Source organism: Oncorhynchus mykiss, chromosome 26 (genome assembly GCF_057628025.1).
Source record: "Oncorhynchus mykiss isolate SJ-2025 chromosome 26, ASM5762802v1, whole genome shotgun sequence".
NCBI lineage: Eukaryota > Metazoa > Chordata > Actinopteri > Salmoniformes > Salmonidae > Oncorhynchus > Oncorhynchus mykiss.
The window spans coordinates 14,523,241-14,545,000 of NC_143047.1; the positions used below are offsets into that span (position 1 = coordinate 14,523,241).

The 21,760-nt window shown below is 46.9% G+C and overlaps 1 protein-coding gene across 50 annotated transcripts in view; it reads left to right on the forward strand.

The window, feature by feature from the left end:
- Positions 1-21,760, forward strand: part of LOC110506437 (tight junction protein 1) — a 157,330-nt gene that overhangs the window by 110,742 nt on the left and 24,828 nt on the right. For 18 of the 50 annotated variants that reach the window (XM_036963729.2, XM_090222181.1, XM_090222183.1 and 15 more), the window contains 14 exons: positions 1,174-1,279; positions 1,423-1,573; positions 2,640-2,748; positions 2,940-3,159; positions 6,351-6,535; positions 6,736-6,831; positions 7,153-7,179; positions 8,095-8,177; positions 8,465-8,675; positions 11,133-11,233; positions 11,486-11,836; positions 14,857-15,165; positions 16,348-17,250; positions 17,550-17,632. In XM_036963729.2, coding sequence (XP_036819624.2) covers positions 1,174-1,279; positions 1,423-1,573; positions 2,640-2,748; positions 2,940-3,159; positions 6,351-6,535; positions 6,736-6,831; positions 7,153-7,179; positions 8,095-8,177; positions 8,465-8,675; positions 11,133-11,233; positions 11,486-11,836; positions 14,857-15,165; positions 16,348-17,250; positions 17,550-17,632 — 2,935 coding nt within the window. The remainder of the gene's footprint in view (positions 1-1,173; positions 1,280-1,422; positions 1,574-2,639; positions 2,749-2,939; positions 3,160-6,350; positions 6,536-6,735; positions 6,832-7,152; positions 7,180-8,094; positions 8,178-8,464; positions 8,676-11,132; positions 11,234-11,485; positions 11,837-14,856; positions 15,166-16,347; positions 17,251-17,549; positions 17,633-21,760) is intronic. The other 32 variants (XM_036963731.2, XM_036963739.2, XM_036963730.2 and 29 more) reach the window with 3 other exon arrangements.

Sequence of the window (21,760 nt, forward strand, 5' to 3'; positions counted from 1 at the left end):
ACAGCCTCCACTCTTCTGGGAAGGCTTTCTACTAGATGTGGGAACATTTCAAAGGGGACTTGATTCCATTCAGCCACAACAACATTAGAGAGGTCGGGCTTTGATGTTGGGCGATTAGGCCTGGCTCGCAGTCGGTGTTCCAATTCATCCCAAAGGTGTTCGATGGGGTTAAGGTCAGGGCTCTGTGCAGGCCAGTCAAGTCTCCCACACCATCTCAACAAACCATTTCTGTATGGACCTCACTTTGTGCACTGGGGCATTGTCATGCTGAAACAGGAAAGGGCCTTCCCCAAACTGTTGCCACAAATTTGAAACCAGAGAATTGTCTAGAATATCATGGTATGCTGTAGTGTTAAGATTTCCCTTCACTGGAGCTATGGGACCTAGCATGAACCATGAAAAACAGCCCAGACCATTATTCCTCCTCCACCAAACCTTACAGTTGGCACTATGCATTCGGGCAGGTAGCGTTCTCCTGGCATGGTTCTCAAGAGAACGTGTTTTTTTCTCCAGAGAACGTGTTTTCACTGCTCCAGAGTCCAATGGCGGCGAGCTTTTCACCTCTCCAGCGGATGCTTGGCATTGCGCTTGTTGATCTTAGGCTTGTGTGCGGCTGCTCGGCCATGGAAACCAATTTCATAAGGCTCCCGACAAACCGTTCTTGTGCTGACATTGCTACCAGAGGCAGTTTGGAACTCACTAGTGCATGTTGCAACCGAGGACAGACGTTTTTACGTGCTTCAGCACTCGCCGGTCCCGTTCTGTGAGCTTTTGTGGCCTACCACTTCGCGGCCGAGCCGTTGTTGCTCCTAGATGTTTCCACTTCACAATAACAGCACTTAAAGGTGGCATTCTATGACTGTGCCACGTTGAAAATCACTGAGCTCTTCAGTAAAGGCCATTCTACTGCCAATGTTTGTCTATGGAGATTGTATGGCTGTGTGCTCAATGACCCCTTTCGGGGCCCCCCGAAAGGGGTCATGTTTTCATGAGCTTGGGTCCCAGGAAAACAGAGTTTCTCATGAAGCCCTTACGTAATGTAGACCTATTCCCGTAGCTATTTCAACTTAACTCAGATAATCTTTACATTCACATTCCAGGTCAGTGTGTTTACATGTGTGTGTGATCATACTATCAGTATGTGACCAAAGTGTGTGTGTGTTGGTCCTGTAGAACCAAAGCCAGTGTATGCCCAGCCTGGCCAGCCTGATGTGGACCTGCCAGTCAGCCCCTCTGACGCCCCAGTGCCCAGCGCTGGTCATGATGACAGCATCCTCAGGTAACCCACAGTCCTCCTGTTAAAGCCATGTTATTATTTCCATTTATTTCAGTACCGTGTTATTTGCTGATTTGTAATGGCTCCCTGTAGAACAGTAGTGTCTCTAAACGTCTGTTTGTGTATGATGCCCACTCCCCATGCAGGCCGAGTATGAAGCTGGTGAAGTTTAAGAAGGGGGAGAGTGTTGGCCTGAGGCTGGCCGGAGGGAACGACGTGGGCATCTTTGTAGCCGGAGTCCTGGAGGACAGCCCAGCTGCCAAGGAAGGTCTGGAGGAAGGAGACCAGATTCTCAGGGTAAGAAGTCTATCTCAAACAGTAATATCTTCTTTACACATTGTATTATTATTAGCTGTTGGGTATGATTGTCACATTTTTGTCAACAAGGCCATTGTAAAGTTTTCTCTTTTGAAAGTGCGCAGGATGTGTGGTTTGACGTGTTCTTTTCCCACAGTGGATAAAGGGTATGTTCTGTACTAGCTGGAGAACATCTGCTGTAGTTCTGGTAACGGTCTAATCGCTGCCCACGCTTAGTTGGAAACACTTTGTGAAACTATGTGACCCACTAGCCTTGTGTTACTGTGTGGTCGCTGGTCATAGTGATGTTAGATAGAAAATGGTGATTACGGTGGATCAGTCTGAGGTCATCGCCTGGCTCTTCTCTTCTCTGTCTTTCCTTTGTTTACTCTGAACCGCACAATAGAGGTCGTTGTTGTTGTTCTCAGGCCCTGTCTGAAGTATTGTTGATGGAAGTCCCCTCTGATATCAGAGTTGGATTCATTTAATCATGTTTATTACTAGCCACACATTTTAACGAAACACACCATGCTTTGTGTTCCTCCCACACCACAGTAAGGGTCAAGGTGGTATGTGGGGAGGGCTAACTCCTCCTCTTTGCTAGCCTCCCTCCCTGCTGTACAAACACATCTCTAGACTCTGTGCGATTCCCTATGAGTGGGCTTCCAGGAATGTGTCCCAAATGGCACCCTATTCACTATATAGTGCACTACTTTTGACCTCTTCACTATGTAGGGAAAGGTAGTGCACTATAGATAATAGGGTGCTGTTTCAGACACAGCCCAGGATGTTGTTTTCCACCCCTGGGCAGGGAGCCTGTGAGTGTTTCCTGGCCTTCACAGTGTGACTAGTTGAGATAAAGACTTGAAGTCTCCTTTCTAAGGAGGATAAAGGTTGTTCTCTATGATTCAACCCCATGTGTTCCTGGTTCAAACGCTGGCTCTGCAGCAGGGTAAATAAACGTGGTATTGTGCTGGGGACTACAGGGGTTGAGGTGGGGAAGTAGACTGGCCTGAACCCTGGAGCGCTGAAAGTCTCTGTTCTTCTCTCGCCCTCCTCTCTGTAGGTAAATAACGTAGACTTTGCTAACATCATCCGAGAGGAGGCTGTGCTGTTCCTCCTAGACCTTCCCAGGGGTGAAGAGGTCACTATTCTGGCCCAGAAGAAGAAGGATGGTGAGTAACATGGGGGGGACAACAGATGTTAGATAAATGAACGTTGCGATCTTGACCGGGTCAGAGAGAGTAAAGGTTTGAGTTTGCACAGAAACACACATTTTAAGTTAACCTGGTTACATGTGAACTGTACACACACGTTCAATTGTATAGCTGAACATTTATCCCTACTTAATTTCTTCTTCTACCAGTTTACCGTCGGATAGTGGAGTCGGATGTGGGCGACTCGTTCTACATCCGAACCCACTTTGAGTATGAGAAGGAGTCTCCGTATGGCCTGAGCTTCAACAAGGGAGAGGTGTTCCGTGTAGTGGACACCCTCTACAACGGCAAGCTGGGCTCCTGGCTCGCCATACGCATTGGCAAGAACCACCAGGAGGTGGAGAGAGGCATCATCCCCAACAAGAACAGGTAGAATACAGGAGAGAGGCATCATCCCCAACAAGAACAGGTGGAATACGGGAGAGAGACATCATCCCCAACTAGAACAGGTAGAATACAGGAGAGAGACATCATCCCCAACAAGAACAGGTAGAATACAGGAGAGAGACATCATCCCCAACAAGAACAGGTGGAATACGGGAGAGAGACATCATCCCCAACTAGAACAGGTAGAATACAGGAGAGAGACATCATCCCCAACAAGAACAGGTAGAATACAGGAGAGAGACATCATCCCCAACAAGAACAGGTAGAATACAGGAGAGAGACGTCATCCCCAACAAGAACAGGTAGAATACAGGAGAGAGACATCATCCCCAACAAGAACAGGTGGAATACGGGAGAGAGACATCATCCCCAACTAGAACAGGTAGAATACAGGAGAGAGACATCATCCCCAACTAGAACAGGTAGAATACAGGAGAGAGACATCATCCCCAACAAGAACAGGTAGAATACAGGAGAGAGACATCATCCCCAACAAGAACAGGTAGAATACAGGAGAGAGACATCATCCCCAACAAGAACAGGTAGAATACAGGAGAGAGACATCATCCCCAACTAGAACAGGTAGAATACAGAAGAGAGGCATCATCCCCAACAAGAACAGGTCGAATACAGGAGAGAGGCATCATCCCCAACAAGAACAGGTGGAATACAGGAGAGAGGCATCATCCCCAATAAGAACAGGTGGAATACAGGAGAGAGACATCATCCCCAACAAGAACAGGTAGAATACAGGAGAGATGCATCATCCCCAACAAGAACAGGTGGAATACGGGAGAGAGACATCATCCCCAACTAGAACAGGTAGAATACAGAAGAGAGACATCATCCCCAACAAGAACAGGTGGAATACGGGAGAGTGACATCATCCCCAACTAGAACAGGTAGAATACAGGAGAGAGACATCATCCCCAACAAGAACAGGTGGAATACGGGAGAGTGACATCATCCCCAACTAGAACAGGTAGAATACAGGAGAGATGCATTATCCCCAACTAGAATAGGTAGAATACAGGAGAGATGCATCATCCCCAACAAGAACAGGTGGAATACGGGAGAGTGACATCATCCCCAACAAGAACAGGTAGCATACAGGAGAGATGCATTATCCCCAACTAGAACAGGTAGAATACAGGAGAGATGCATTATCCCCAACTAGAACAGGTAGAATACAGGAGAGATGCATTATCCCCAACTAGAACAGGTAGAATACAGGAGAGATGCATCATCCCCAACAAGAACAGGTAGAATACAGGAGAGAGACATCATCCCCAACAAGAACCGGTAGAATACGGGAGAGTGACATCATCCCCAACTAGAACAGGTAGAATACAGGAGAGAGACATCATCCCCAACAAGAACAGGTGGAATACAGGAGAGATGCATTATCCCCAACTAGAATAGGTAGAATACAGGAGAGATGCATTATCCCCAACTAGAACAGGTAGAATACAGGAGAGATGCATTATCCCCAACTAGAACAGGTAGAATACAGGAGAGATGCATTATCCCCAACTAGAACAGGTAGAATACAGGAGAGATGCATCATCCCCAACAAGAACAGGTAGAATACAGGAGAGAGACATCATCCCCAACAAGAACCGGTAGAATACGGGAGAGTGACATCATCCCCAACTAGAACAGGTAGAATACAGGAGAGATGCATTATCCCCAACTAGAATAGGTAGAATACAGGAGAGATGCATCATCCCCAACAAGAACAGGTGGAATACGGGAGAGTGACATCATCCCCAACAAGAACAGGTAGAATACAGGAGAGATGCATTATCCCCAACTAGAACAGGTAGAATACAGGAGAGATGCATTATCCCCAACTAGAACAGGTAGAATACAGGAGAGATGCATCATCCCCAACAAGAACAGGTAGAATACAGGAGAGAGACATCATCCCCAACAAGAACCGGTAGAATACAGGAGAGAGACAACATCCCCAACTAGAACCAGTAGAACCAGTAGTGTAGAGTTCAGCAGACCCTCTGTGGAGAGGGTAAGGTAGCTAGGGGGGGGGTCGACGGGATTAGTCAAATAAGACACCAGCAGCCTTGCTGTCGGTGTAGAGATGGTAAACAACAACCCTAACATAAGATGATGAACTAGGCTGTGTAAAGTAGGACACATTAACATCACCCCTAGTCTCAATTACACAGGTGACAACTGTTCTAGTGAGAAGGCATTTTCACTATGGGTCCTGTGAGGGCAGGAGACTATCTATTCATAATGAAACAGCAGATTGACAGAGTCCCTGTTGGAGTCTAGGCCTGGCCTGACCTACAGCCCCTGGCTATGTTTAGAGGGAGAGAGGCATTCCACACCATGGTGCAGACAGGGGAACCTCACAGTGCTCCCAACATACCAGCGTGACACAATATTTGTCACCTGCATATGTTAACGTAACCATTATACTCGGTGCACCGTGGCTACTCAGCCACGTTGTGTCCCTGGCCATGCCTGTGTCCTCTTCAGTCAAATGTTTACTGAATTCTAGGTTATGTAAAGGTATAGAAGTATTTCAGAATAGAATAGAGGTGGCCTAACGAGTGGTGCAGTAGTCTAAGGCACTGCATCGCAGTACTAGCTGTGCTGCTAGAGATCCTGGTTTGAGTCCACCCACCCGCGACCAGGAGACCCATGGGGCGGCGCACAATTGGCCCAGCGTCGTCCGGGTTAGGGGAGGGTTTGGCCGGCCGGGATGTGCTTGTCCCATCGCGCTCTATCGACACCTGTGGCGGGCCGGGCGCCGTGCACGCTGACATGGTCGCCAGGTGTATGGTGTTTCCTCCGACACATTGGTGCGGCTGGCTTCCAGGTTAAGCGGGCAGCGTGTCAAGAAGCAGTGCTGTTGGCAGGGGTCGTGTTTCGGAGGACGCATGACTCTCGACCTTGGCCTCTCCCGAGTCCGTACGGGAGTTGCAGCGATGGGACAAGACTATAACTAGCTATTGGATACTACGAAATTGGGGAGAAAATAAATAAATAAGAATCGAGGTAAGTTGTATAGAATAACAGGGCTGTAAATGAGTCATTAACTGCACAAATTAAAAAATAAACTGAGGACATGTTCGCAGTTTCCATTGAAATCCAATCATTGAATCAATTGCCTGTTGCCTGACACCACTCTGTTCCCCCTCCCACAGGGCAGAGCAGTTGTCCAGTGTGCAGTACACCCTCCCCAAAACGCCAGGGGGTGACAGGGCTGACTTCTGGAGGTTCCGTGGTCTGCGGACCTCCAAGAGGAACCTGAGGAAGAGCAGAGAGGACCTGTCTGCCCAGCCGGTCCAGACCAAGTTCCCTGCCTATGAGAGGGTGGTGCTGAGAGAGGGTAGGTGATATCCAGAGCAGAGTCCATGGAAACATCACAATACCTAAACTGGCTTACCACTGAGAATGCTTTCCCAGTACATTGCTTCAATCTAAAAGTGTAGAAATGGGATTGCAGCCATGTGTTTGTTGCCTACAAATTGGGGCCTTGAGAGGGGTTGATACTGTCAAATATGGTGTTTTGTGTCTTCTGTTATCCAGCTGGGTTCCTAAGGCCTGTGGTGATCTTTGGGTCCATCGCAGACGTGGCACGAGAGAAGCTGGCCAGAGAGGAGCCTGACCTGTTTGAGCTGGCCAGTGAGTAGCCTTTAGCTAGCCATTAGTAGCCATCTCACTGTCTGTCTCAGCCGTGTCTCACACACATACACAGCTGGAGTAACACAGTGCTTAGAGCAGCTCTGTGTTAGAGCCTAGAGGGCGCCCTCATCTGCCTACTCCAGGTCCACTTGAGGGAGTAGCTAGCATCTTTAGCATGTAGTGTTAATTCTAACACCCTCGACAGTATTGAATTTCAATTTTCCTAAGTGCACTACTCCAAAATCCACATGTAAAGTGATTCCAGCCTTGGACGTATTTTGCGTAACCTATATCTCTGTAAACCTTGTATTTTCTTTTCAGAAACACAGCAACATGAAGGAGTGGAAAGTATGTCATGAAGTGCATCAACTTGTTTGTATCAGTGCTAATTCATGCTAGTTAGCTAGGTGGTAGCCTACCCTCTGTACCGTAGATGTGTTTTCTGTAGTTGGTCATGTGTGGCCTGTTTCAGCCTGTAGGGAGGTTGTGGAATGACTGAATATAGCTAGTTATGGAGCATGTACCCATGGTACAGTCAAAATCCTATAGATAATACACTGTATACATAACAGTACTAGTCTTCATTATTAATTCCCAAGCCCCTAATGTCTGTGTGCGGACTACACCATAATCTGTATTTAAAATGTCAACTTTTACATTTGATTGGAGACGATGCCTTATGACATTGGTGTGTTTATGACTGGAATTGTAAGGGCTAGTGATGTTAGCACTCTGCAATTTAGAATGCTGCTTTTGTAGAGTTGAGTGGTGAAAGATAAGAGGCCATTTCTGTGCCAGATCCTGTGATAAGTGTTGAGTTCTGAGTAGTGAAACTGCACCCAGGTCAGCTGGCCTCTCGAAGGGTCATTACCTTATGTTGGCAGATCGACCGATAAGGCCAGGCTAGCCATGTTTAAATAATTAACCTTTTTAGAACATTCCTGCTTAACTCCCCTGACTTTTATATCCATTTTAAAATTTGAATCATGAATCTATTTGAAATGATTCCCTATCTTCTTGTATGTGCATTATCCCACTTCAATGCTTTTCACACATGTAACACATTTCCTGCATTACGGATTATACTGTACTGTAATGTCTGTAGTTGCACGCGCACATTCATAATGACACTACCTCTATTTTATGTTTTGAAATGTGCTTAAGGCATATTGCATGCATTAGGGTGAAGGTAATGAGCTGAGATGTATAGTGAGCTCTGCAGTAATATGACACCGTAACACTGTCCCTTCTCCCCCTCTGCAGAGAGTGAGCCCAAAGACGCAGGAAAAGACCAGCGGAGCTCTGGGATCATTCGCCTCCACACTATTAAACAGATCATTGACCGGGTGAGTGAGACTACTTAATACACGGATACGCATGCACACACAAACACACGCGCATGCACTCACAGACAGATCCCCTCTTAAAGCACATATAGTACACACACACACACATCCATAGGTAGACTCATCCATGGCTCACTACTGCTCTCTGGTGTTCATTGAATTATGAACGTTTTTATTTGACCAATATATGAAAAATATAGTCTAAAACAGCAGTCTGAGCAAACCTTTTAGTGTTCGTATTTAGATCAGATATTCATTATTTCTTTATGGGGGGGGGGTGTCCTTAGGACCGGCATGCTGTGCTGGACATCACCCCCAACGCTGTGGACCGTCTGAACTACGCCCAGTGGTACCCCATCGTGGTGTTCCTCAACCCGGACAGCAAGCAGGGCGTCAAGACCATGAGAACCAGGCTGTGCCCCGAGTCCAGGAAGTCAGCCAGGAAACTCTACGAGAGAGCCCTCAAACTGAGGAAGAACAACCACCACCTCTTCACCAGTGAGTTTCTATGAGAGGGAGGGGAAGAGAGAAATAGTGAGTGGGAGGTAGGGAGAGATGGAGTTGTCAGGAGTGAGAGAGGCTAGGGCTGCGTGCTGTACTGTAGTGTGGACCAGGGGCACAACTTTGGTTTTAATCCAGTCGGATTAATACTCCAAACAGCCTACCTGACCGCTCGGAGGCGTCCGCATGGTCCTAAAGCACACCGTTACCTCGTTTTGTATCGCATTCCAATGATAAAACTGGTGCGGACAAAAATGCAATTTCAGAATGTGGGGGGGACATGTCCCCCGTCCCCCGCAGGCAGGGCTGCTTAGGGCTCCGAGCTAACCTCCCACAGGACTCCAGCCGTCATTACCCATTCCCTGCACGGCCCTGCCCCGTATGAAATGGGAGGCCTCTCTTCATTTTTTTTAGCGTCTGCTGGCAATAAAGAGAGAGACCCCAGGAGAGCAGAGAGCACAGACAGCCTCTCCTTTCCCATCCATGTTGAGTTACTCCCTTATTCCACATGGGTCTATAGATAAAGCACTGCCTGGTATTTTTAGAACAAGCCTAGAGAGAGCGAGAGAGAGAGAGAACAACAGAGAAGTGTCACCTGTGGTATTTGTGTAAGGTCAAACAGATTGACATCTGCCAGGCAGCGCTATAGACATGAGTGTTGTTGGACTCATGACAGCTCATACATACAACAGTGGTAATATAATGCTTACACACCGCAACAACCTGTGCTTACACACCGCAACAACCGGTGTTTACACACCGCAACAACCTGTGCTTACACACCGCAACAACCTGTGCTTACACACCGCAACAACCGGTGTTTACACACCGCAACAACCGGTGCTTACACACCGCAACAACCGGTGTTTACACTCCGCAACAACCTGTGCTTACACACCGCAACAACCGGTGCTTACACACCGCAACAACCGGTGTTTACACACCGCAACAACCGGTGTTTTATACACCGCAACAACCGGTGCTTACACACCGCAACAACCGGTGCTTACACACCGCAACAACCTGTGCTTACACACCGCAACAACCGGTGCTTACACACCGCAACAACCGGTGCTTACACACCGCAACAACCGGTGCTTACACACCGCAACAACCGGTGCTTACACACCGCAACAACCGGTGTTTACACACCGCAACAACCGGTGCTTACACACCGCAACAACCGGTGCTTACACTCCGCAACAACCGGTGCTTACACTCCGCAACAACCTGTGCTTACACACCGCAACAACCGGTGCTCACACACCGCAACAACCGGTGCTTACACACCGCAACAACCGGTGCTTACACACCGCAACAACCGGTGCTTACACACCGCAACAACCGGTGTTTACACACCGCAACAACCGGTGCTTACACACCGCAACAACCGGTGCTTACACTCCGCAACAACCTGTGCTTACACACCGCAACAACCGGTGCTTACACACCGCAACAACCGGTGCTTACACACCGCAAGAAATCTGGGGTGATACTAGAAATAAGCTTTTCCCCTCATGTAGAACAATAATGAATCATCAATATCTGAATCAATGATAGCTAGACATATCAATTACTTACTAGTTCAGGGCCCGGTCTCCCAAAAGCATCTTAAGGTTAAGTTCATCGTTAGAACCTTCGTAGGAGCATCGTTAAATCTCCGAGCTGTTTTCCCCCAAACCATCGTTAACGTTGCACTTGAAAACACTCGTAATCTAACGCCTTCCACAGACCACTCGTTAAACAGCTTTTTGCCCCCCCCCCGCATCACTTTATACACAGAAGATCTTCAATGAACATAGAATCACATGGTTTATCCGTCTCTCTGTGACCACCGAGAACTTCAGAACAAAGTTGACTACAAATACAAAAGTTGCCCATGTCTTTGCAATTGATACAAACAAGTGACATATAAAAAGGTGGTTCAAATGAAACTCAAGATGACTGCATTAAAAGATAAACAATAGGCTATAGGCCTATTTCAGTCATATTGAAATCCATTTCATGTTCAATCAATTGAGTTCTGATTTGCTACTTGTAGGGTATTGTCTGTAATTTGTCTCAATATTCACCGAGTATACCAAACAAATATACCGAAAAAATATCTCTCTAGTCTAGGAGCTAATCCGTCGTCAGTATTGTGACATAATTAGAATGTTACGGTAAGATTTTAATGGAGAAAGCTGATCCTAGATCAGCACTTCCTTTCTTTTGATCCTATCAGTATCGACACATGCTCCAACGGCACGATAAGTGACCATTCTCTCTGTGTGGTGTTGTCAACGTTCCATTGCTATCGGGAAACCGGACTCTGATGTGTTAATCGTAATGGTTTTTCATGAGGTTGTGAGAACAGATTTTCACAGTGATTATGAGAATTGTGTTATCGGCTGACTGTGTTCATTTGAGTGGTGCTTTGTCTCTGCTCCTTCTCTTCTTTCTATCCTTCCCAAGCCACCATTAACATGAATAATATGAATGACGGGTGGTACGGTGCCCTGAAGGAGACCATTCAACAGCAGCAGAACCAGCTGGTGTGGGTTTCAGAGGGAAAGGTAGGACACTCAGCGCCGAGACTAACCACATTAAACACTTACCAATACATTTCATTTTAATGAAAATGTTGTATTCAAAATTTGTCAGACAATTTTAATATACAATGTATTTTGTTTTTCTTTGCCATTAATTTGTCTCTCTCCTCACTGTAATGTTTCTGCTTCTGCTCTTTCTTTATCTCCCTTCCCCCTCTCTCTCTTGTCCCTCTCCCTCCCTCTCTCCCCTGCTGTCCTCCTGTCGTGTGTCCCCAGGCGGACGGTGCTCCAGATGATGACCTGGATCTGCATGATGACCGTCTGTCGTACCTGTCGGCTCCGGGCAGTGAGTACTCCATGTACAGCACGGACAGCCGCCACACCTCCGACTACGAGGACACGGACACAGAGGGCGGGGCCTACACCGACCAGGAACTAGACGAGACGCTGAACGACGAGGTGGGCCTGCCCACTGAGCCCGCCATCACTCGCTCCTCGGAGCCCGTCCGAGAGGACCCGCCAGTCATCCAGGAGCCCCTGAGGTACGGCGGGTACCAGCACACAGTGCAGCCCGACCCCCTGAACCGGATCGACCCAGCCGGGTTCAAGGCACCAGTGGCCCAGCAGGTACCGTTTATGAGAGCCGTTCATCTGCCCTGTTGTCTCGAATCCGTGGTGTGCGTGAGGAGGGTGTTCTGGCGCCGCTATTGAAGCAGTGTTTTAAAACAGTATTATCTACTAACACAAAACAAAGAAAAACAAAAAAGATGGAAAGAAAATTTGTATCCACTTAAGTATTTATTCACTATCATTGTTTGTGTGTTTTTTATTTTTGAAGAAAAAAAGAGAAAAAAGCAAGAATAAGCTTGACTGTTATAATCAGTGTTCACGACCTGTGTTAGTGTGACTGTTATAATCAGTGTTCACGACCTGTGTTAGTGTAACTGTTATAATCAGTATTCACGACCTGTGTTAGTGTGACTGTTATAATCAGTGTTCACTACCTGTGTTAGTGTGACTGTTATAATCAGTATTCACGACCTGTGTTAGTGTGACTGTTATAATCAGTGTTCACGACCTGTGTTAGTGTAACTGTTAAAATCAGTGTTCACTTCCTGTGTTAGTGTAACTGTTATAATCAGTGTTCACGACCTGTGTTAGTGTGACTGTTATAATCAGTATTCACGACCTGTGTTAGTGTGACTGTTAAAATCAGTGTTCACTACCTGTGTTAGTGTAACTGTTATAATCAGTGTTCACGACCTGTGTTAGTGTGACTGTTAAAATCAGTGTTCACTACCTGTGTTAGTGTGACTGTTATAATCAGTATTCACGACCTGTGTTAGTGTGACTGTTAAAATCAGTGTTCACTACCTGTGTTAGTGTGACTGTTATAATCAGTGTTCACTACCTGTGTTAGTGTGACTGTTATAATCAGTGTTCACGACCTGTGTTAGTGTGACTGTTATAATCAGTATTCACGACCTGTGTTAGTGTGACTGTTATAATCAGTGTTCACGACCTGTGTTAGTGTAACTGTTATAATCAGTATTCACGACCTGTGTTAGTGTGACTGTTATAATCAGTGTTCACGACCTGTGTTAGTGTGACTGTTATAAACAGTATTCACGACCTGTGTTAGTGTGACTGTTATAATCAGTGTTCACGACCTGTGTTAGTGTGACTGTTATAAACAATATTCACGACCTGCGTCAGTGTGACTGTTATAATCAGTGTTCACGACCTGCGTTAGTGTGACTGTTATAATCAGTGTTCACGACCTGTGTTAGTGTGACTGTTATAATCAGTATTCACGACCTGTGTTAGTGTGACTGTTATAAACAGTATTCACCACCTGCGTCAGTGTGACTGTTATAATCAGTGTTCACGACCTGTTTAAGTGTGACTGTTATAATCAGTATTCACGACCTGTGTTAGTGTGACTGTTACAATCAGTGTTCACGACCTGTGTTAGTGTGACTGTTATAATCAGTGTTCACGACTTGCGTTAGTGTGACTGTTATAATCAGTATTCACGACCTGTGTTAGTGTGACTGTTATAATCAGTGTTCACGACCTGTGTTAGTGTGACTGTTACAATCAGTGTTCACGACCTGCGTTAGTGTGACTGTTATAATCAGTATTCACGACCTGTGTTAGTGTGACTGTTATAATCAGTGTTCACGACCTGTGTTAGTGTGACTGTTATAATCAGTGTTCACGACCTGCGTTAGTGTGACTGTTATAATCAGTGTTCACGACCTGTGTTAGTGTGACTGTTATAATCAGTGTTCACGACCTGTGTTAGTGTGACTGTTATAATCAGTGTTCACGACCTGCGTTAGTGTGACTGTTATAATCAGTATTCACGACCTGTGTTAGTGTGACTGTTATAATCAGTGTTCACGACCTGCGTTAGTGTGACTGTTATAATCAGTGTTCACTACCTGTGTTAGTGTGACTGTTATAATCAGTATTCACGACCTGTGTTAGTGTGACTGTTATAATCAGTGTTCACGACCTGTGTTAGTGTGACTGTTATAATCAGTGTTCACGACCTGTGTTAGTGTGACTGTTATAATCAGTATTCACGACCTGTGTTAGTGTGACTGTTAAAATCAGTGTTCACGACCTGTGTTAGTGTGACTGTTATAATCAGTATTCACGACCTGCGTTAGTGTGACTGTTACAATCAGTGTTCACGACCTGTGTTAGTGTGACTGTTATAATCAGTATTCACGACCTGTGTTAGTGTGACTGTTATAATCAGTGTTCACGACCTGTGTTAGTGTGACTGTTATAATCAGTATTCACGACCTGTGTTAGTGTGACTGTTATAATCAGTGTTCACGACCTGTGTTAGTGTGACTGTTACAATCAGTGTTCACGACCTGCGTTAGTGTGACTGTTATAATCAGTGTTCACGACCTGTGTTAGTGTGACTGTTATAATCAGTATTCACGACCTGTGTTAGTGTGACTGTTATAATCAGTGTTCACGACCTGTATTAGTGTGACTGTTATAATCAGTATTCACGACCTGTGTTAGTGTGACTGTTATAATCAGTATTCACGACCTGTGTTAGTGTGACTGTTATAATCAGTGTTCACGACCTGCGTTAGTGTGCCTGTTTTTGTTAATGTCGATGTTCTCACTGAGGAGACAAAGTTTTGTGTCTGTCAAGTGTCTGTATCGGTACCCACCTATGTGCTCTTCCTAGTTGTTTCACTTGTGATACCGTGACACAAGAAAGTATTATGTGCATGTTGGAAATGTCAGTGTTAACCACGTATTGCTGTAAATGTATTTATCTGGGTCAATTCGGCCGTTATGATATACACGAAAAGTTTGTCTTCTGATGTGTAAAAGAGAAAAAAAAAAAAAGAAAACATTGTACTGTAATCTAGAATTAAAGTCCAATCAGACTACATTAACAACATAAACTTTGTCCTGTTACGAATTTTTACGTGGCAGATTGATCATCTAAAGCCATCAGTTGAATTTGGTCCGAGGATGGTGAGTTACTGAGTCGGTCGGTGGAGGAGGTACAGAGCAGGCTGTGTTACGCTGTAACGTTAACATTAGTGAGGGTGTATCTCCCTCGTGCAATAGCACCGTGTATTAAACGTTTCTGAACCACTTCACAGAATGAGAAAGCAGAGGCTGTTCCGGCCACCATGCCTATCCTCCCCCAGCAGCCTGAGCAGCCTGTGTTACTGGCTGAGACAGAGGCAGCGCCCCCTGCTGTCAACAAAACTGTAAATGGTGTAGCGGGTTTGAGCCATGGTTTAAGCCTTGGCCCTATCGCTGCTCCCCAGAGCAAACCCAACCCAGGCCCCGGCCCCGAGGCTGACAGGCTTAGGATGCCCACCCCTGATCTAGCTCAGCCCCTGGCCCCGGCCCCAACGCTCGAACCCGAACCCCTACAATCCGGACCGCCCAGTTCAGAACCACAGGTACCCATCGTCTGGACATGGCCTGGCCGACCCCGCTGTCGGTCTGCTGTGGCCTGTCGCTGCCTGCCTGTGTACCGCCCGCCACGCTTTCCTTTCACTCTTGCATGCTTGCCCGCTGTCGAGAGAGAGAGAGAGAGAGAGAGAGAGAGAGAGAGAGAGAGAGAGAGAGAGAGAGAGAGAGAGAGAGAGAGAGAGAGAGAGAGAGAGAGAGAGAGAGAGAGAGAGAGAGAGAGAGAGAGAGAGAGAGAGAGAGAGAGAGAGAGAGAGAGAGAGAGAGAGAGAGAGAGAGAGACTGTGTGTGTCTGAGCACTCATAAACAACAGTGGGCTTCTTGGAGGAGAACTTAGACTGACTGCTGCATTGGTGTGGTACCTATATAGAGAAGAGCAGCGAAGGACCTGAGGCTCTCACTGTTGCTTTCCCTCTTTGCATGGCTACAACATGTTTCAGTTGGTTTCTCTTCTGTTTAAACGTAGCAGTAGAACTGATGATAGTGGTGTACTGGTTGATGCAGACTGAATGGGCCATTTTAATTATATAGAATAAATAAATATCAATTAATATATTATTTGGCGACATTCTCTTCAAGTCATCAATCAGTATTTTGGATATTTTATTGGGCATTTTATTCCCTGAATTTGAAATGTAGCCATTCCGCCCCAACTGTGGAGTATACATTTTATGGCTTTTAAACATCCCATGAAGTTCAAGTAAATTATGACTTTTTTGTTCAATGGCTACTTTTCAAATGCCATGGTTTTTAGGTGGCTTTACGTTGTGCAGTATTTTAATTTGGCTTGTAATGTTGTCAAGATGTAGTTTTTATTTTGTTTTGTATCTACTTTGTTTGTTTTGTTTTTCGGTTGCTGTTTAAACAAAAGTGGTATGTTGTGTATATATTGAGAGCTCCTGTGTGCATTGGCTGCTCTGATCTGACATTCAGACCTGCATTCTGTTTGACCTGACCTTTAACCCCTACCTCTGAGTGTCTCTATTTCAGGTCTCCCTGCTTCCTCTCTGCTTCCTCCTTCAGCCATTATTAATCTTCTGTTTTAATATTCTACGTTGCCTTCTGTCACTTGATTCTTATATTTATAAGCACATTTATTTATTGGATGTGTGCTACTGGTTGCTCTTGTCCCATTACTCACCATATGTTTCTTCCATTGTTTATTTCCTCAGATGTACAAGAAGGATCCCTACCTGGAGGAGCCAGTCAGAGTGAACCAAGGTGGTGTAAAGCCATCTCCGGCGATGGGGCCGCCCATGACCTACGAGTCCCAGCCTCCGTACCAGGACCAACACCCGTACAGAGATTACGATCACCCACCCAACCGCTACGACGGGGGTGGCTACTTGGAACCAAAGTATCGTAACTTCGACTCTCAACTGCACCACGAGAAAAACGTGCCTCACTACGATGACCAGTGGCCTCCATACAACCAGCAGACCTCTGGCCCACCACCCCACCAGCAGCAGCACCCCCCTGGGCCTGGCTACGACCCCCGGCTGTCCTATGAAGACGGACCCGAGCGAGACAGCCCCCCTCAGCCGCGCTATGATGAGAACCCGCTGGGCTACAACGGACGACCTCGCTACGGCAAGCCAGCAGGACCAGGACCCATCCGCTACGATGAGCCTCCTCCATCCGTCCCAGGGGGCTATGCTCCCCTACGTTACGACCAGGAGCCTCACCCGTATCCCCCTGCAACACGCTCTCCAGAGCCCCCGAAACAATACTACCAGGGGGAGCCTGCCCAGCGGCCAGGACCTGGTCCTGCCTACAACCAGGCAACACCACAGCACCGAGGCTACAAGCCCCCACCCCAGCAGTATGAACCCATCATGAACTTTGACGTCCCAGTGCCCGCACCCAAACCACAACCAGAGGCTCTCCGTCCCTCACCTGGGGACACGGTGATCACTACAGCCCCCAATCCCCTTCCCCCTCCCCCCAGAGTGGAGCTGGAGGACGACCCGGCCATAAGGGCCCAGTCGGTGCTGTCCAGGGTCAAGATGTTTGAGAACAAGCGCTCTGTGTCTGTGGACCGAGCCAAGGAGGCAGGAGACACCGTCGGGCCCAGGGTAAGCATCTGGAAAACACCTCACTCTTGTGCACATATGTAATGCTCTACTGCCTGAGCTCCTGTTCCTCTTATAAAATATTAGCTCAAAAGTATTGTGGAGCTCCTGCACCTAAATGCAAACAGTACCGGCACATAAAATGAGTACCAGAACCTATTTCAGTCCAAGTTAAGCACTGGTAATGCTCACAGGGTTACCTGACCCTGACCTCTTCTAATTCTATTTGATTGGTCCATGTGATGTCCGTAAAGGTTTACTTTTCCAGGAATTGTATTTGCATTTCTATCTTGCTCCCACAGTCAGCAGATCTGCCCACCAAACCAGGCGCGTGCATTCCTAAAGCCAACTCGCTCAGCAATCTGGACCAGGAGAAGTCGTTCAGGTAATGAGTCATAATGGAGTACAGCCCTGAGCCCCCCCCCCCCCCCCCCTCCCACCACACAAACATACTACATCACACCACAGAACAGATGCTGCTTTATCTCTGAGGGCCAGATATGTCTGTTAGGTGATCCACTCTGTAGTGGATAATAGGGCTTAGAAAGGTAAATGACTTTTGAAGATATATGACAGTGTACTACTGTATTGTATGGCTGCCGTCTTGTGTGCTCTGACCCAACTTAGCCATTATTTTGATGTTTATCTACTTTTTTGGCACTAAATCTATCCGCTATCATTACATATGATCAACAAATACTTTTGAACATCAGACCGGCTCTTTCTTAACTCAATTCTGGGTTCAACTACGAGTTTGACTCATCTGCCCTGGGCACTTTGTGTACCTCAAACCAAATCTTTGGGCTACCCAAGAGGAAACGCCGGCGAAAAGGAGAGTGAGGAGAGTGGCCGTCCTGGCGAGTCGAAGGAAAACCAGCCACCAGTTCCTTTCATTCTATTGGCCACTTGATAATAAGATGGATGACCTCTAGCGGGACTCTCGTAACTGCAATATCCTCTGTTTTTCTGAAACATGGCTTTCAGACAAAATACTTGATGGATTCTCCATTCACCGAGCGGACAGGATATCGGATTCAGGGAAATCTAGAGTGGGAGAGGTAAGTCTCTTCATCAGCAGCAAATGTTGTGCAAAATCTAGCGCAGTAGAAGGGAGTTTTGTCCTATTGTTCACGTCTTGAAATACCTGATGGTCAAATGCTGACCTTTTAACCTCCTGAGAGACTTCATCTGTTATTGTGACTGCTGTATATATTCCACATCAGGACAACAACAACAAGCTGGCACTTGATGAACTGTACGAGGCTATAAACAAGCAGGAAACCATGCACCCGGATGCTGCTTTTCTTGTTCCCGGTGATTTTAATTCCGCGCCACTCCTGCTTCCTGTTTACAAACAAAAAGCTCAAACAGGAAGACCCATGATGTGCTCCATAGAAAATGGTCTACCGGAGCAGAAGCTATTCTACAGGACTGCTTTGCTAGCGCTGACTGGAATTTGTTAATCAGGAAATGCATCGCTGACATCGTCCCCACAGTTAAGGTTTGCTGCTTCCCCAAACTAAAGCCCTGAATTAACACAGAGGTGCGTGCTAAGCTAAAGGACAGAGCTACTGCTCATTGGGCTATAGCAGCGAACCGTGAGGCTATGGCCGAGGACACGAATGCGTACAAGAAGTCCCGCTACGACCTCTGCAAAGCTATCGAACAGGCAAAGTTGGAATCCTATTATACCGGCTCTGAGTCATGTGGCAGGGGCTACAGTAAATTATGGACTACAAAGGAAGCCCTAGCCATGATCTGCCTAATGAAGTCTCTCTACCAGACAATCTCAATGCCTTTTATCAATGCTTCGACAAAAACAACACAGAGCCCAGCATGAGGGCCCCCGCTGAGCATGAGGACTGGGTGATCTCTCTCTGAGGCTGACATGAGTAAGGTTTTTAAGTGTGTCAACACGCGTAAGGCCGCAGGTGTCTTCAGAGACATTTTCTCTCCTTTCTCTCCCGCTCTCTCCTTGTCCCAGTCTGTAATCCTCACGTTTCAAGCTGACTACCATCATTCCTGTTCATCAAAACTCTAAGGTATCCTGCCACGTTAACTACCGTCCTGTAGCACTCACATCTGTAATAATTAAGTGCTTTGAAAGGTTGGTCATTGCACACCTGAACTCCATCATCCCAGATAGCCTGGACCCACTCCAATTTGCATACCACCCTAACAGATCCATAGATGACGCAATATCAATTGCACACCACTCTGCCCTCTCCCACCATAGTGCCCTCTAAGTTTGTTACCAAGCTCGGGACCCTGGGATGGAACACCTTCCTCTGTAACTGGATCCTGGTCTTCCTGATGGTCGACCCCAGGTGGTAAGAGTAGGCAACAACACCTCCGCCACGCTGACCCTACAACAATGGGGCCCCCCACGGGTGTGTGGTTAGCCCCCTCCTGTACTCCTAGTTCACCCACGACTGCGGCCACGCAGGACTCCGACTCCATCAAGTTTTCTGATGACACGTGATGGTAGGCCTGATCACAAATGGCGATGAGACAGGGAGGACGTCAGAGACCTGGCAGTGTGGTGCCAGGACAACAACCTCTTCCTCAACGTCAGCAAGACCAACAAGCTGATCTTGGACTTCAGGAAACAGAGGAGGGTGCACACCCTCATCCACATCGACGGGGCCGCAGTGGAGGGTCATGAACTTCAAGTTCTTCTGTGTCCACATCACTGAGGACTTAACATGGTACTCTCACACCAGCACAATTGTGAAGAAGGCACGGCAGTGCCTCTTATCCCTCAGGAGACTGAAACGATTTGGCATGGCCCCTCAGATCCTTAGGAATTTTTACAGCTGCACCATCAAGAGCATTCTGACTGGTTGTATCACCGTCTGGTATGGCAACTGCACCACCCTCGACCCGAAAGCCCTACATAGGGAGGTGCGGACGGCCCAGCGCATCACTGGGGGTGAGCTCCCAGCCATTCAGGACGTACATTCCGGGGTGTGTCTGAGAACTGTTTTCCATACTCCCGTCCGGCAGGTGGTACAGTTGCATCAAGGGTCAGACCAACATAATCCTAAACCATGGGTCCTCAAAGGTTTTGGGGCCGGGTACCCCGTTTGTCATAGCAAATTCATCAGGAACCCCCTCATAATCAGAACACAACTTGAGTTAAATTAAAATAGCATACAGTGGGGCAAACAAGTATTTAGTCAGCCACCAGTTGTGCAGGTTCTCCCACTTAAAAAGATGAGAGAGGCCTGTAATTTTCATCATAGGTACACTTCAACTATGACAGACAAAATGAGGGAAAAAATCCAGAAAATCACATTGTAGGATTATTTATTAATTTATTTGAAAATTATGGTGGAAAATAAGTATTTGGTCAATAACAAAAGTTTATCTCAATACTTTGTTATATACCCTTTGTTGGCAATTACAGAGGTCAAACGTTTTCTGTAAGTGTTCACAAGGTTTTCACACACTGTTGCTGGTATTTTGGCCCATTCCTCCATGCAGATCTCCTCTAGAGCAGTGATGTTTTGGGGTTGTTGCTGTGCAACACGGACTTTCAACTCCCTCCAAAGATTTTATATGGGGTTGAGATCTGGAGACTGGCTAGGCCACTCCAGGACCTTGAAATGCTTCTTACGAAGCCACTCCTTCGTTGCCCGGGCGGTGTGTTTGGGATCATTGTCATGCTGAAAGACCCAGCCACGTTTCATCTTCAATGCCCTTGCTGATGGAAGGAGGTTTTCACTCAAAATTTCACGATACATGGCCCCATTCATTCTTTCCTTTACACGGATCAGTCGTCCTGGTCCCTTTGCAGAAAAACAGCCCCAAAGCATGATGTTTCCACCCCCATGCTTCACAGTAGGTATGGTGTTCTTTGGACGCAACTCAGCATTCTTTGTCCTCCAAACACGACGAGTTGAGTTTTTACCAAAAATGTTATATTTTGGTTTCATCTGACCATGTGACATTCTCCCAATCTTCTTCTGGATCATCCAAATGCTCTCTAGCAAACTTCAGACGGGCCTGGACATGTAGTGGCTTAAGCAGGGGGACACGTCTGGCACTGCAGGATTTGAGTCCCTGGCGGCGTAGTGTGTTACTGATGGTAGGCTTTGTTACTTTGGTCCCAGCTCTCTGCAGGTCATTCACTAGGTCCCCCCGTGTGGTTCTGGGATTTTTGCTCACCGTTCTTGTGATCATTTTGACCCCACGGGGTGAGATCTTGCGTAGAGCCCCAGATCGAGGGAGATTATCAGTGGTCTTGTATGTCTTCCATTTCCTAATAATTGCTCCCACAGTTGATTTCTTCAAACCAAGCTGCTTACCTATTGCAGATTCAGTATTCCCAGCCTGGTGCAGGTCTATTTTGTTTCTGGTGTCCTTTGACAGCTCTTTTGTCTTGGCCATAGTGGAGTTTGGAGGTGGTGAGGTAGGTAGGTAGGTAGGTAGGTAGGTAGGTAGGTAGGTAGGTAGGTAGGTAGGTAGGTAGGTAGGTAGGTAGGTAGGTAGGTAGGTAGGTGAGTGAGGT